General features: G+C 40.4%; 1 protein-coding gene across 1 annotated transcript in view; it reads left to right on the plus strand.

Moving 5' to 3' along the window:
* Window positions 1-12193, plus strand: part of agbl1 (AGBL carboxypeptidase 1) — a 110814-nt gene that overhangs the window by 39934 nt on the left and 58687 nt on the right. The window contains exons 9-12 of the mRNA XM_078256184.1: window positions 972-1137; window positions 2404-2465; window positions 6369-6485; window positions 11283-11454. Coding sequence (XP_078112310.1) covers window positions 972-1137; window positions 2404-2465; window positions 6369-6485; window positions 11283-11454 — 517 coding nt within the window. The remainder of the gene's footprint in view (window positions 1-971; window positions 1138-2403; window positions 2466-6368; window positions 6486-11282; window positions 11455-12193) is intronic.

Raw genomic sequence — 12193 nt, forward strand, 5'->3', positions numbered from 1 at the left:
GCAACAACAACTTGTCAGTGTTTCCAGTCTCCTCCTCTCCTCTCCTCTCCTTTCCTCTCCTCTCCTCTCCTTTCCTCTCCTCTCCTCCGACTGCACGGATCTATTCATTAAGGGTCTGTTTGTTAAGTCCAGTAATGTAAATCTTTACCTCTACACCATCAAGAGGAAGTCGTACTGTAAACAGCTACTCTGATGTCGAGGTCTTCACCGACAGGTTCAATTGGATAAGTGAAGGGGGACAGTTAAATAATTGTGCTCTGCAATCTGAAGATAATGGGGATCTTACTGCTCCTCAAATAGAGATAAGAGACACTTAGAAAGAGACAGGTTTGTTCAGAAATGAAAGCCCTTTTTTTCAGTAGGGGTTGAAATGGGCCAGGATTAGTCTCTGTCGTCAGTTTGAGAGACATGATGTAACATTGCCTCCCGTCTGTTATAACTGTTCAGAAAGATCAATAAGTCAGACTTTTCCTCCCTCACTAACTCACAAGCAGTGAGGATAACACACTAAGAAGACGTTGGTTTGCAGAAGGAAAACACACTTGACAGTGGATTTGTGGAACCACACTGATGATCAGTTGGAATCAAAGAACACAGTCCTAAAGCTTCCCAATCCAACAAGGAGGCATGATACATGTGCTCATTAAAAGCCTTTTGGTCAAAATAGATGAAGATATTCAAATATTTCATTTTAATTTATTTAGTTTTCAAAGTTCAAATAATTTCATCACTCTCAGCTGCACAAAAAGAAAAAGTATAATAGTATAAAAGTAAAGGGCTTTAGATCCCATAGCAAACATACATGAAATACTGAATGCTTAGAAAAATCAACAAGCTTTTTGAGGAATTTCAATTTCAAATAAAAAAAAAAATAGCAGTACTACTGTTTTCCCAAGATGCAGTTTGACTCATGTCTTTTGGCCCATGTGTTCCTGTTAACAGAGGTTTAATGGCTGTCTGTTTCTCTGCAGACATGTTTGCTGAGTAAAGGTCTGGAGTCTCTGGTGGAGCTCTCTGTGCAGCTGATGAGGAAGTGTCTTCCTAAAATTCCTCTTCCACTGACATCAGATCAGTCTGCGTACACCTTCCCCCTGCCTGGAGGACCACATGCAGTCCCTGAGACGGACGCAGAACCAGGTACAGTATCCCATTCAGTACTCACCTCCTGCCGACATTCAGCAGAAGCACCGTTTAAAGCAGCTACTGGCTTGGAACTGTGGATTAGTAATATAAACATAATAAATATAAAATACAATGCAGTACTTTCAATTTGGGAATATTTTAAGTTAAGCTGGTCAATATTGGAACCAGACAGGCTGACTGATTAACAAATACATACTAAGATGAAATAATGTAGTCTATGTTCCTATGTATTGGTGTCTAAGTGATTGATGTGAACAAGAATCTTTGAAATTTGTCCAGTATTGAACGAGAACACTGTAACCGGCAGCCGCTACCCGAGCTGCAATGTAATCACACAGGGCAATGTCGACTGCCAACCTTTTTCTTTAGTAAATGGGCTTTTGTATGTAGGATTTCTTCTCCTCTTTGGCTGCAGTAGTCATCCTCAGTCACACTGGACACTGGGTCTGCAAGGCGCAAGTGTATGAACCGGAGTGTTAGGATCCCTTTGTAAATGTCTGAATCCAAAGGTAACTTCTATGAAAGCTGTGCCAAGAAATCTGCAATTGAAAATATTTTAAACACAAAGCTACGCTGTCTGTACTCCAAATCAACAAACTCCCTGGCACTGCACGCTCCAACTCTCACTAACATTTCCACCGTTGTCTTTCAGCAGCGACTCTCCCGTAATTTCAGAATGAGAGTTCACCATAATGTAGTCAGATACTGAGAATGCCAATCTGAGCCTGTCAGTGGCAGAAACAGCTCTGTTAGTGGACGTCCATTGATGGTCGATATTGCCCCAGCCAGTTTGGCATCTGTAGGCTGCAGCACTCTCTCTCTCTCAATACTGGACCAGTTTCAGACGTTGTTTCCATTAGTCACTCAGACATAATGTTAAAAAAATACAGAATTCCCCTTTAATGGAGTGCATTGCATTTCTTGTTTTGTGTTGTTGTTTGGTTGAGCATTTATATTTTTAATGTACTGTTAAATGGATTTTGAATATTAGTCCATATTCCTAGTGGCAGGAAAAAATGAACCTACACTTTCAGGACATTTTAGTCTTCAGTGGCCCGAGTTTGAATGTAATTCCATTTCTTTGCTTCCTTTAATTTGAAATTCCTTTTATTATTATTTGTTGTTATGCCGTTTTGCTGAAGGTCGGATGTTAAAACTGTGTGAGTTAAACACTGTGTGACGGTTTGGATATCCTCCCAATCAGAGTTACACTTCAACACACACACAGAACACTGCCTCTGTTGTCTCTGTTGTATCCAGATGAGAGCAGTGACGAGAGTGATGATGATGATGATGCTGAAGATAAGCCAGAGGCAGACTATGTAAGTATGTTTGGCCCTGTGTTTCTTGTTTCTGTCTATTATGAGAGTGGCAGTTATAGTAACAATAAAGATAATGGAACTATGACTAGAAATAATAGTTGTAGCAGTTCAGGGCGTAGCGGGGCATAGCAGGGCGTTGTGGAGCATAGTAGGGCACAGCAGAACGTAGTAGGGCATAGCAGGGTGCAGCAGGGTGCAGTAGGGTGTAGCAGGCTGTAGCAGGCCGTATCGGGCTGTAGCGGGGTGTTGCGGGGCATAGCGGGGCGTAGCGGGCCGTAGCGGGGCATAGAGGGGCATAGCGGGGAGTCGAGCAAGACCATGGCAGCTGCAACCATGATTTAGGTGCCACCCCAATCCAAGGAAAACTGCGAGGTGAGAAAACATAAAGAATAAGCTCCCCGGAGATAAGTTAGTAACAAGCATTTCTGGAACATGAAACTCTCTACCACCACCAATGTGTAGCACCAATCTCAGTGATGTATGGCAGCCTTACGGCGCCAGATGCTCACCATACATCAGCTCGGTAGAGAGGGAAGGAAACATGTTTTTAGTGGTGGGGGGAAAGTGGAGCACCCGGAGAAAACCCACGCAGACACAGGGCGAACATTCAAACCCCACACAAAAAGGCCCGGGATGACCAGGGTTCCAACCCTGTACCTTCTGGCTGTGAGGCCACACAGCATTGGGCCACTCTGCTGCCAAATGAAATTGAATAAATTAAATTAGTTTGGAGGAATATAATTAACATGTGTAACATTTTGCTGATTGTGTTGCTCTGCTCTCAGGAGATTGGACAAAATGTCAAACAGTCATGTTTGTAGACTGGCGGCGGCATCCATCAGCCAGTCTCTGTTATCTTTTATAGATGATGCAGCTCTGTTATTCTGTCTAAACACAGCTCAATTAGAAATGAATTGAACAGTTTACATTCCCTGTATTGTGAGTATGAGTGGGAATAATGTGTCCATCTACAAACTAATATGGGTACAGGTGAAACCATTACTGGCATCTCACCTGAAAACGTATGCAATATCCAACCATGTCTCCTGAAATGATGTTCAAAAACTACTACATCTACTACTTCATCAGCATATGTTTTGACAGATAATGAACATATCTGCAAAGTTATAACATTTTCTCTGATTCATCTCTGCTCTGGGTCTGTTGGCAGCTTGTGGTTAAGGTTATGGAAGCACAGTGGTCTTGGTTTAACATTGGAAAAGTCCACTGCAGTGACTTAAAGGAAGAGACGGGACATGTTTACTTTATTAATATTTAACTGAAACCACCATCCTGCAGAAGCTGCTACAGTACATGTTACATGAACTATACAAGTCATTGAAATGCTGGTAATCAAAGTTAGGCAGGCTGTATATAACCAGGAAGAGAAACCCTACAAAGCTTCCTCAAGTTACTGAGACTAATTACCAAAAGATGGGTAAATACTGTCCAACTGTATTATACATACATACATATATACCAAACACAAAGTTGTTTAACCGACTGCAAACTAAGAGCAGCCGAAACAACAGACAGCTCAGGGGCCAAAGGCCAGGACAGCTCAGCAGCTCAGGTATGAGTCAGGCACTCAGGTGTGGATGATCCAGGCACTCTGAGAGGGGCGGGACTGACATGTTCTCAGTGAACATCTCTAATGACATCAGCGCCAACAGCCATCACGGGTTTGAAAAGATAATCTAAACTCAAGGTCTACCTACCTTTCACCTACCAAATTTCACATTTTTTTTTCATCATCTTCATCATCAATCAACAACAATGAGTCATCACCCACTGAAAGCTCCAGAAAAACAAATCATATTAATTCATACTGTATCAATGAAATCTAAATTTGCTCTGTCAAAAACCAGACTCTCTGCATAGCAAAGAATAGACTTCCACTTTTCAAATCACACGTTTGATTGTTATTTAATGATGATGATCATCTGATTGCAATGCAAAAGTAAAACAAATCCAGGATTGCAAGAATCAATGTCATAACCAATTTGAGATGAGTGCTGTGAGAGTGTATGAAACACCAGCACCACGTGTATCATCTGCAAAGCTTGCGAGCAGAGATCATGACTGGGCCTGCACCTTATCGGAGCATGTGCACATGCAAATCCCAGTAATCCTTGACATTTTCACTGCTCCACAATCACTGTGCTGCCCAAAACAAGACAAGCTGCAGCTCCTCCACCATCTACCTCAGTGTTCAGTTGAGGGGAATACTACTGGTGTAATGCTGGCCTGCTGGCCTGTCATCAATGCTGCTGATTTCTCACTCTGTGGAACAAAGCCTCTTCACCCATATTACACTGAAAACCCTTCCAATGTCAAGACATCATTTACAGTGAAGGCATTATTGAACATGTTGACTCACTAAAGAAAAGTCTGCTCACAAAGTATTAGGTCAATGCAAGAATTAGGAGAGTGAGCCGTTTCCATTGTGTTGGCTCGGTCCGCCAGCACACTGGATTTAAAATGAAACAATGATTTAGATTTTAATTTGAGGGTGTTTCCATCCACATCACGTGTTTCGACTCTGTCATACTTTAAGAAGTCGTGGTATTTCATGCTGTCAGAACCTTTGATCCTCATTTGACACAATATATTGATCTACAAATTATTTTATTGATTTAAAAATGATCCTCCAGCCTATGATCAGAACTGGGTCTATAGCAACAGTTTTTTTATTCAGAAATAATAGACGGTCAAATGGGGTAATTGACAGAATCAGAATTTTAGTATTCAAAATATTCAACAAAGCTGTGTAATAATATCTGATTAATTAATCCATCAAAGTCAATTAGTAAGCTGATTTATAGTTTATTAGTTTTATTATTTTATTCACTCTGGAGTCATATATAATCAAAATGTCAGTGAGTGGGGGAGACTGCCAGAGGGCCTAACAATAGCATGATGCTGACATGAGAGAGTGCAGGATATTTATGGAGTAAAATGCACATGTGCCAGGAGCTCTGTACAAGTTTTTCTGCCTCTGATTAAGCAGACATGATTTGAAGAGAATGATTTGTTATCGTACACTGTGACTCAGTCACTGACTAATGCTGCAGTCCCAGTGTCTTAGCATGTGGTAGACAGGAAAGACAGATGTCCTTTGTTTTCAACAGGGGACTGACAATAACGATGCCAGCAGCGGTGCTAAGTGCCACCCACGACGCCCACAGATACAACATTTTTGACTCATCAATTATACTGTTGCTCACATGACAGGATCCCTTGTATGAATGTCATGTGTTGGTCTTTGGTTTCGTGATCTTTATGTGTGCAGCATAGAAGTTCCAGTTCCACAATCTTGGTGAAGTAGCATGGATGTATCTACAAACTCTTTGTCTAAATGCTTTCATTGCCACAGCTTACAAAAAATATATAATTTGAACTTTTCTAGTTTGGTCCGAGGGAAACAAGATCATCACTTTACTCTCCGTGGTTACCCATGAGCTCTTCTGTTTGGGATTATATTGAATCATGTCTTAAAAAACACATCAGATATTTACCAATGCAAGACTACATAGGTCTTGATTCAGTTAAGATATTATTCATGAGTTTGGTTTATTCCTTAAAGACAAAAATGTATGTGAACATGTTATGGTGTTATATTTTATTTGGAGCATGGATGATGATACTACATCAGAGGCATGCTATTGTCTGAAAATAATGCATGAAAAGATTGTGGTTTGGGGTAAAATACATTTTTGGCGTTACTTAAGGGACTTTACATACGAAAGTTGACTTACGTAGTAGCCTACGTAACTTTCAAAAAAGGTTGATGTCAACGTTGATATCTGGTTTCACATGGGACACAAACTCTGATCTCCTGGGTGAAGTCCTGTGTTTGTTTTCCCTTTATCTTTTCTGACGCTCATGTGTGTCTCTGTCCAGGATGACGATTTGGAGACTGACCTGAACAAACTTCGTCTTCGTCCTGACCCAGACAGACCGAAAGAGCTGCTGCCCCAGTACAGCCGCCTCTGTCCTGAACTCTCACATGACTTTCAGGTACATGTGTGTGTGTGTGTGTGCGTGTGTGTGTGTGTGTGTGTGTGTGTGTGTGTGTGTGTGTGTGCGTGTGTGTGTGTGCGTGCGCGCTAGATGGCGCTCTTGGTTTAAAGAAAAATGTTCAAGTAATGACAACTCATGCTCGTGCTGTAAACCCTTTGTTGAACAGAGAGCGCCATCTGGTGGGCTTTATGAAGTTTCATGAAGCTTCATTTGGCCATCACTATCTGCAGTTGAACATTTTCCAGCTGGTCTGGGATCACATTATCATAAAAATCATAATTATTGTGTAACAGGTACAGCAGATGGTTTGTTCAAATTGTATGTACTGCTTTCATTATGCTGCATCTGACTCTCTGTGCACACACAGATTTATTTTACATTTATATTATGTTAATGCATACATGTGCATAATCATATTTTTTCAGATTGTCTCTTTTATTAACAGAATTACCAGAAGTATCAATAATTGTACTGATAAATAATATTCATAAGGAAATGAAAATAAATAGTTATTTTTTAAAATATTTTTTTAAATGTTTCAAGTCATCAAATCTTACGGTTAATATATAAATATAATTAATTTAACTGTGGATTTATGGTCTACATATCACATACAAAATATCATACTTGTGTTTTTGCACTTTTAACCAAAATACTACAAATCACAAATATCCATGATCATTTTTCTTGATAATTAACAGAATTGTATTGCATTGACATGAAATCTGCAACACAGTTCATGTAGTGATAGACAATCCTAGTCAGTTCGATGATACCAAACAGACCAAATACACTACACGAGTTTCTTTGCTGAGCTTGGGCAGGAACGATGACCCTTTGAAGAATGTAAACTGCTGAATTCCCGCGATATCTCGAGATCACGCAAGAGTTGCAGGATCCCACATCACATGTAAATCCATTGTATCAGGCTTCAGGTTGTCTCGCACTGCCAAGCCTTTTGGATTTGGGGCTGATGGGATCTTTTCTTCCATTCCAATATTCCTGTGAAACACTTTAGATCAGACTAGACCACGCATCATTAGAGATCACAGTGCTTGAAATGGAAGAAAAGAATGAAATAAGATTGAGCAGGGAGACAGAAGAGATTTTCTTCTGAAAATTGAGTGACACTCAAATTGTACTGTCAGCTTCAGGTTAATGCTTGGAGACAGCCTGGTCTTCAGTCTATGTTTGAGCTGGAGCTCCCTGGGCAGGCTGGGATAACGATTCCACATCTAATCTTCTCCAACACTAGTTTATCCCACAGAAGAACAGTTGTTTTAGGAACAACTTCAGGTTTGAGTAAATTAATACAAATTTCCTCCATGGGTGCATTTCAGTTCTATCTCCTTGTTTCCCTCACTTGTGTCTTTTCCTTATATCTCAGTCACACCCACTGATGAAGCCAGGAGAAAGGCTAAAATATTATCACAATACTACGGTGGCCCTTACCCTAACCCTAACCCTGCTCAACACGTTGCACATACAGAAAACTATTAAATACAGAAACACAACTATATACAAAAACCCCAAAACACCATCTAGTGGGCTCAACAAATGCAACTGATGGTTCATGAAGCTTTATTTGGACATCACTAACAGTAGCTGCTGTACCATTATGGAGTATCTTGTCTTAGTTCAACATGTTTTTCCTGCCACCTTGTGGTCATGAAAGTAATTACTGTCCTTTGTACAAAGCAAAGGTGGAGGTGGGGTCTGACTTTGAGACTGCAGTTTATGTCCTGTCTCTTTTTAACCACAACCACAAGGTGTTTATTTTGAATGAAGCAGACTTTGAAATTAGGGGGGTCGGATCCGAAAACACTCAAACAGATTTCAGTTTTGGAACTGATGACCGATGATGATTTAGTTGCTTAGGCCTGAGGACTTGTTGAATTATGATTTGTTGTTTGGGAGCATCATAGTGGGTAGTAAGATTAAAAACCAGCATAAGAAAGCAGAGGGAGAGGGAGAATGTTGAGACAGTATGAAATATGCACATTACCGTCATGACTTACATGGCTGTTACTGCAGGAGGACATGACTGATTAGGGACAGAGACAGGAAATGACAGAGAGAGAGACTGGCACTGTGTGTGTGTGTGTGTGTGTGTGTGTGTGTGTGTGTGTGCGTGTGTGCGTGTGCATGTGCTAATTTCAAACACGGTCATGATCAGCCTGACTCCCATGGCTATTAGCAGAGGTAGACATGTCTAATTATAGAGAGAGAGGAGAGAGATGGTGTCTTGTCTCCTCTCTTGTCCTTCGGAGACAAATGTTTGATCATTACAGGGTCCCTGTTAGAGATTCTGCTCTAACCTGGGCTGCATCTAGCTTCACTGAAGGTTTAAATTATAATTAATATGATGTATTATATCCTACTACTCTAGTAATGTAATGCTGCATAAAGTATTAGGGGAAATAATATCTTATCTGAGCTGTCTATGTACACATCCAGCACAGAGCAGCATGAGATGTGGTGTTTGTGTCCAGCTGATAAATGAAAGTCCGCAATTCTCTCTCTTTTAGCTCTGCTTTTGGTCTCCACCAGCTCCTGAGGGAAATATTTAGAGCGAGTGACAGTGAGAAAGAAAGAGTCAGCGAGTATGCACAATATTTTTACTGCCATTACACTTATCAGTGGTGGAATGTAACAAAGTATAGTCAAGTACTGTACTTAAGTACAACTTTGAGCTACAGTGCTTTAATTATTACGTATTTTAATTTAATGTCACTTTATAGTTCTACTTTATATTTACCTGACCATAAGATATATAGACATATAGAAGGGGTGAACCTTCTGCATTTATGAATCCTACATCAGAGCAGAGGTTGGGAACAATGGCATCAAAATACTGCAGATGTAAATGAGCCTAAGGCTAACTCTGGTACAATGCATCAAATGGCAACATTTATGTTAAAAATTGTACATGGTCCCTAACAAACAAATACAATGCACCTACACAAATGTAAATTCAGGTTGAGAAGGTATCTGAAAGCTCACTGTGCTCCCTGAGTTATACTTTTTATCTTGTGTGTTTTGCAAGTGTCTTTACGTACGCATCAGGCCCTGAATGGCACTGTGAGCCCAAGTAGTGTCACATGGCTAGCTGCTCTACCAACACACAGCTGCTTGGCTAAAGGAGAATGGATATTGCCTTTCCACTTCTCCTGATCAACTTTTGTCCTGCTTGCTAGCATTGAGAACAATATATTGCTGCTGGCACTCTTGACAATGTTCACACAAGTGATGATAACACAACTGGAAATGACATCACGCTTCATGTGATTGGATCGGGGCGAACACAACACACATAATGTTAAAAGTGACATTTGGTCTTTGAGGTTCCCAGGTCTAAGTCAGTGATATCGCTTTAAGGATTAGGATATTTGGGAGATATTAAGGCTTAGAGAGAAATGTGTTTGCTGGATTGACACTTAATTTACTGATTTAGCACTTCTCAGACTTTGTACCTCTTTGACCTAATGTGGATTTCCTGGCTGATAACTGACAAAGACGGTGGTGAATCTAAAGCCCTATTTACACGTCATCAATATTTCCTGGGGAACTCTAGTCATTTGTAATAATAAAATCAAGGTCATCTGATCTTAATCCCAAGCGCATCTGCCATGTCTGTAATTTGTCAAGTAAAAATTCCACCGCAAATTACGACCATATTTCGCCAAACACAGAGGTCATCTGATAATATTAGTCCCGTGTGAATCGGCGTCTCTGCCATTATGGGTTGTATAGAGCCTTGGAATCATTTATGGGGGATAATGTCAGTAAATTAGAGTAAAATACCGACTTTACTTATCATGTGTGAATGCGCCACTCGAAACACAGACAGGTGGCTGATTTGTTTCTAAATCACATGAGGTCCTCTGGTAATACTAGTTTAGTAATAATTCAGAAAGCTGTGGGCGACATCACAGAGGGCCATGTGTTCTACAGTCTGTGCACATGGGTGGTGTGAATAATTACATGAATAAATACTGTAGGTGTATACATACTCTGACAGGTCTGTCTTGATTCCCCTAAATATGGAATTAAATGTGTGTTTGTGTGTGTGTGTGTGTGTGTGTGTGTGTGTGTGTGTGTGTGTGTGTGTGTGAGAGAGAGAAAGAAAGACAGAAATAGTGTTTCAGAGACAGGTGGGAGATAATGGATGAGTATCTCAGTCCATGATAATGTTTCATGTCATAAAACACAGGACACCATGTGACTTGACTCATAATAAATGTGCTCATATCTGACTAATAGGAAGCACACTGCTATTATGTCAGAATATGTTATGAGGATTAAAAAGTGTTTTATCCTGAGATTTTCTCTGCATTACAAAGCATAGACTGACTGATTATTACTACATCATGTGATATTACATGTCCCACAGAGAGGACACGTTAGCTTCTACCTTAACGCATTGGAATGAAACCTTGCATCACCATTTGCTGACAGCTGGTATTGTCTTTGTCATGTGCAAAACATGACTGTCCTCTGGCTAAAATACAAAGCACAGATAATGAGTAGTAAAATGTAAAATGACAGAATGGCCTCATTGTCTATCACATCAGAGTTCAGATCCTCAAACATCTGCAGAATCTGAGCCTCACATTAAAAGATAGATCCGTTTGGATATCTCAATATTAACACGAGAGGGTTTGCTTTAACGTCATTAATGGCACGAGAGTGATGTGCCATTAATGCCATTAAAGCACACCCTCTGGTGTAATATCTATACTATCTATAATATGTGACATCTCACACAACTGCAAACCAATTTGTGTCTCACAGGAGCTGGATTTGAGCTCCGAGCCGGACGAGAGTTCAACAGCATCATCGTCTTCTTCATCAGATGAGGAAGCTGTGCGGCTCAACAGTTTCCCTTTCCGCTGCTCCAGGCGGGACAGAAGGAGGAGTACTGCCCACAGTGACTCTGAGACAGAAGCAAAGGGACACACAGCAGGTCAGAGACAGGTCCAAAGTATTTATAACATCTATTCAAACTGAGACAAAACTGTCTTGAAAGATGCATTCATAAATGTTTTGGGAACAGAACACATATTATCACCTGAGAGGTTGTGATGGAAAACAGAAGCTTATTTCCACATTCATCAGGAGTCTTTGTGTCTGTGTCCACCTGATGAATGTCAGTCCAATATTCTCTCTCTTTCAGCTGTTTTTAGTCTCTTGAGGGAAACATCTGTGTCTGTAGCTACCAAATACTCCTCTACGTTCACCAGCTAGTCTTTAACTGTCTGTCTGCTGTTTGCTCTGAGTACAGAGAGTTTATCAGAGCTTTGGTTGATAAGAGAGGAGTTGGTGAAAAACAGAAAGAATGAGCTAAATGAAGCAAAAACTGTCTTGACAATCTGAGGGGAACTGTAGACTTGGTGTTAATTCTCTGTGCATTCAACGAGTGACTGCTGTCACATTTCACAGAGTTGTCTGAGTCATTGTTAATGTAAAAGTAAGGATTCTTTAAATGTTTATTCATGTAACTTTAAATGTATCGCTTGCAGAAAGCTTAAAGGTTTGATTATTTTGAAATCAGACGCAGAGCCAGGCCGCTGCCCCGCGGCGATCTTGAGTAACTAACTAATTGAACGATATGAAAATATCACCCATCGCCCAAACCTAAAATGTATATTTATTTCAGATAATACTACTTATACAGGAAACACTCTGCATATAAAAAGCAAACA

The sequence above is a fragment of the Sander vitreus genome, chromosome 8, assembly GCF_031162955.1.
Source record: "Sander vitreus isolate 19-12246 chromosome 8, sanVit1, whole genome shotgun sequence".
Lineage (NCBI taxonomy): Eukaryota > Metazoa > Chordata > Actinopteri > Perciformes > Percidae > Sander > Sander vitreus.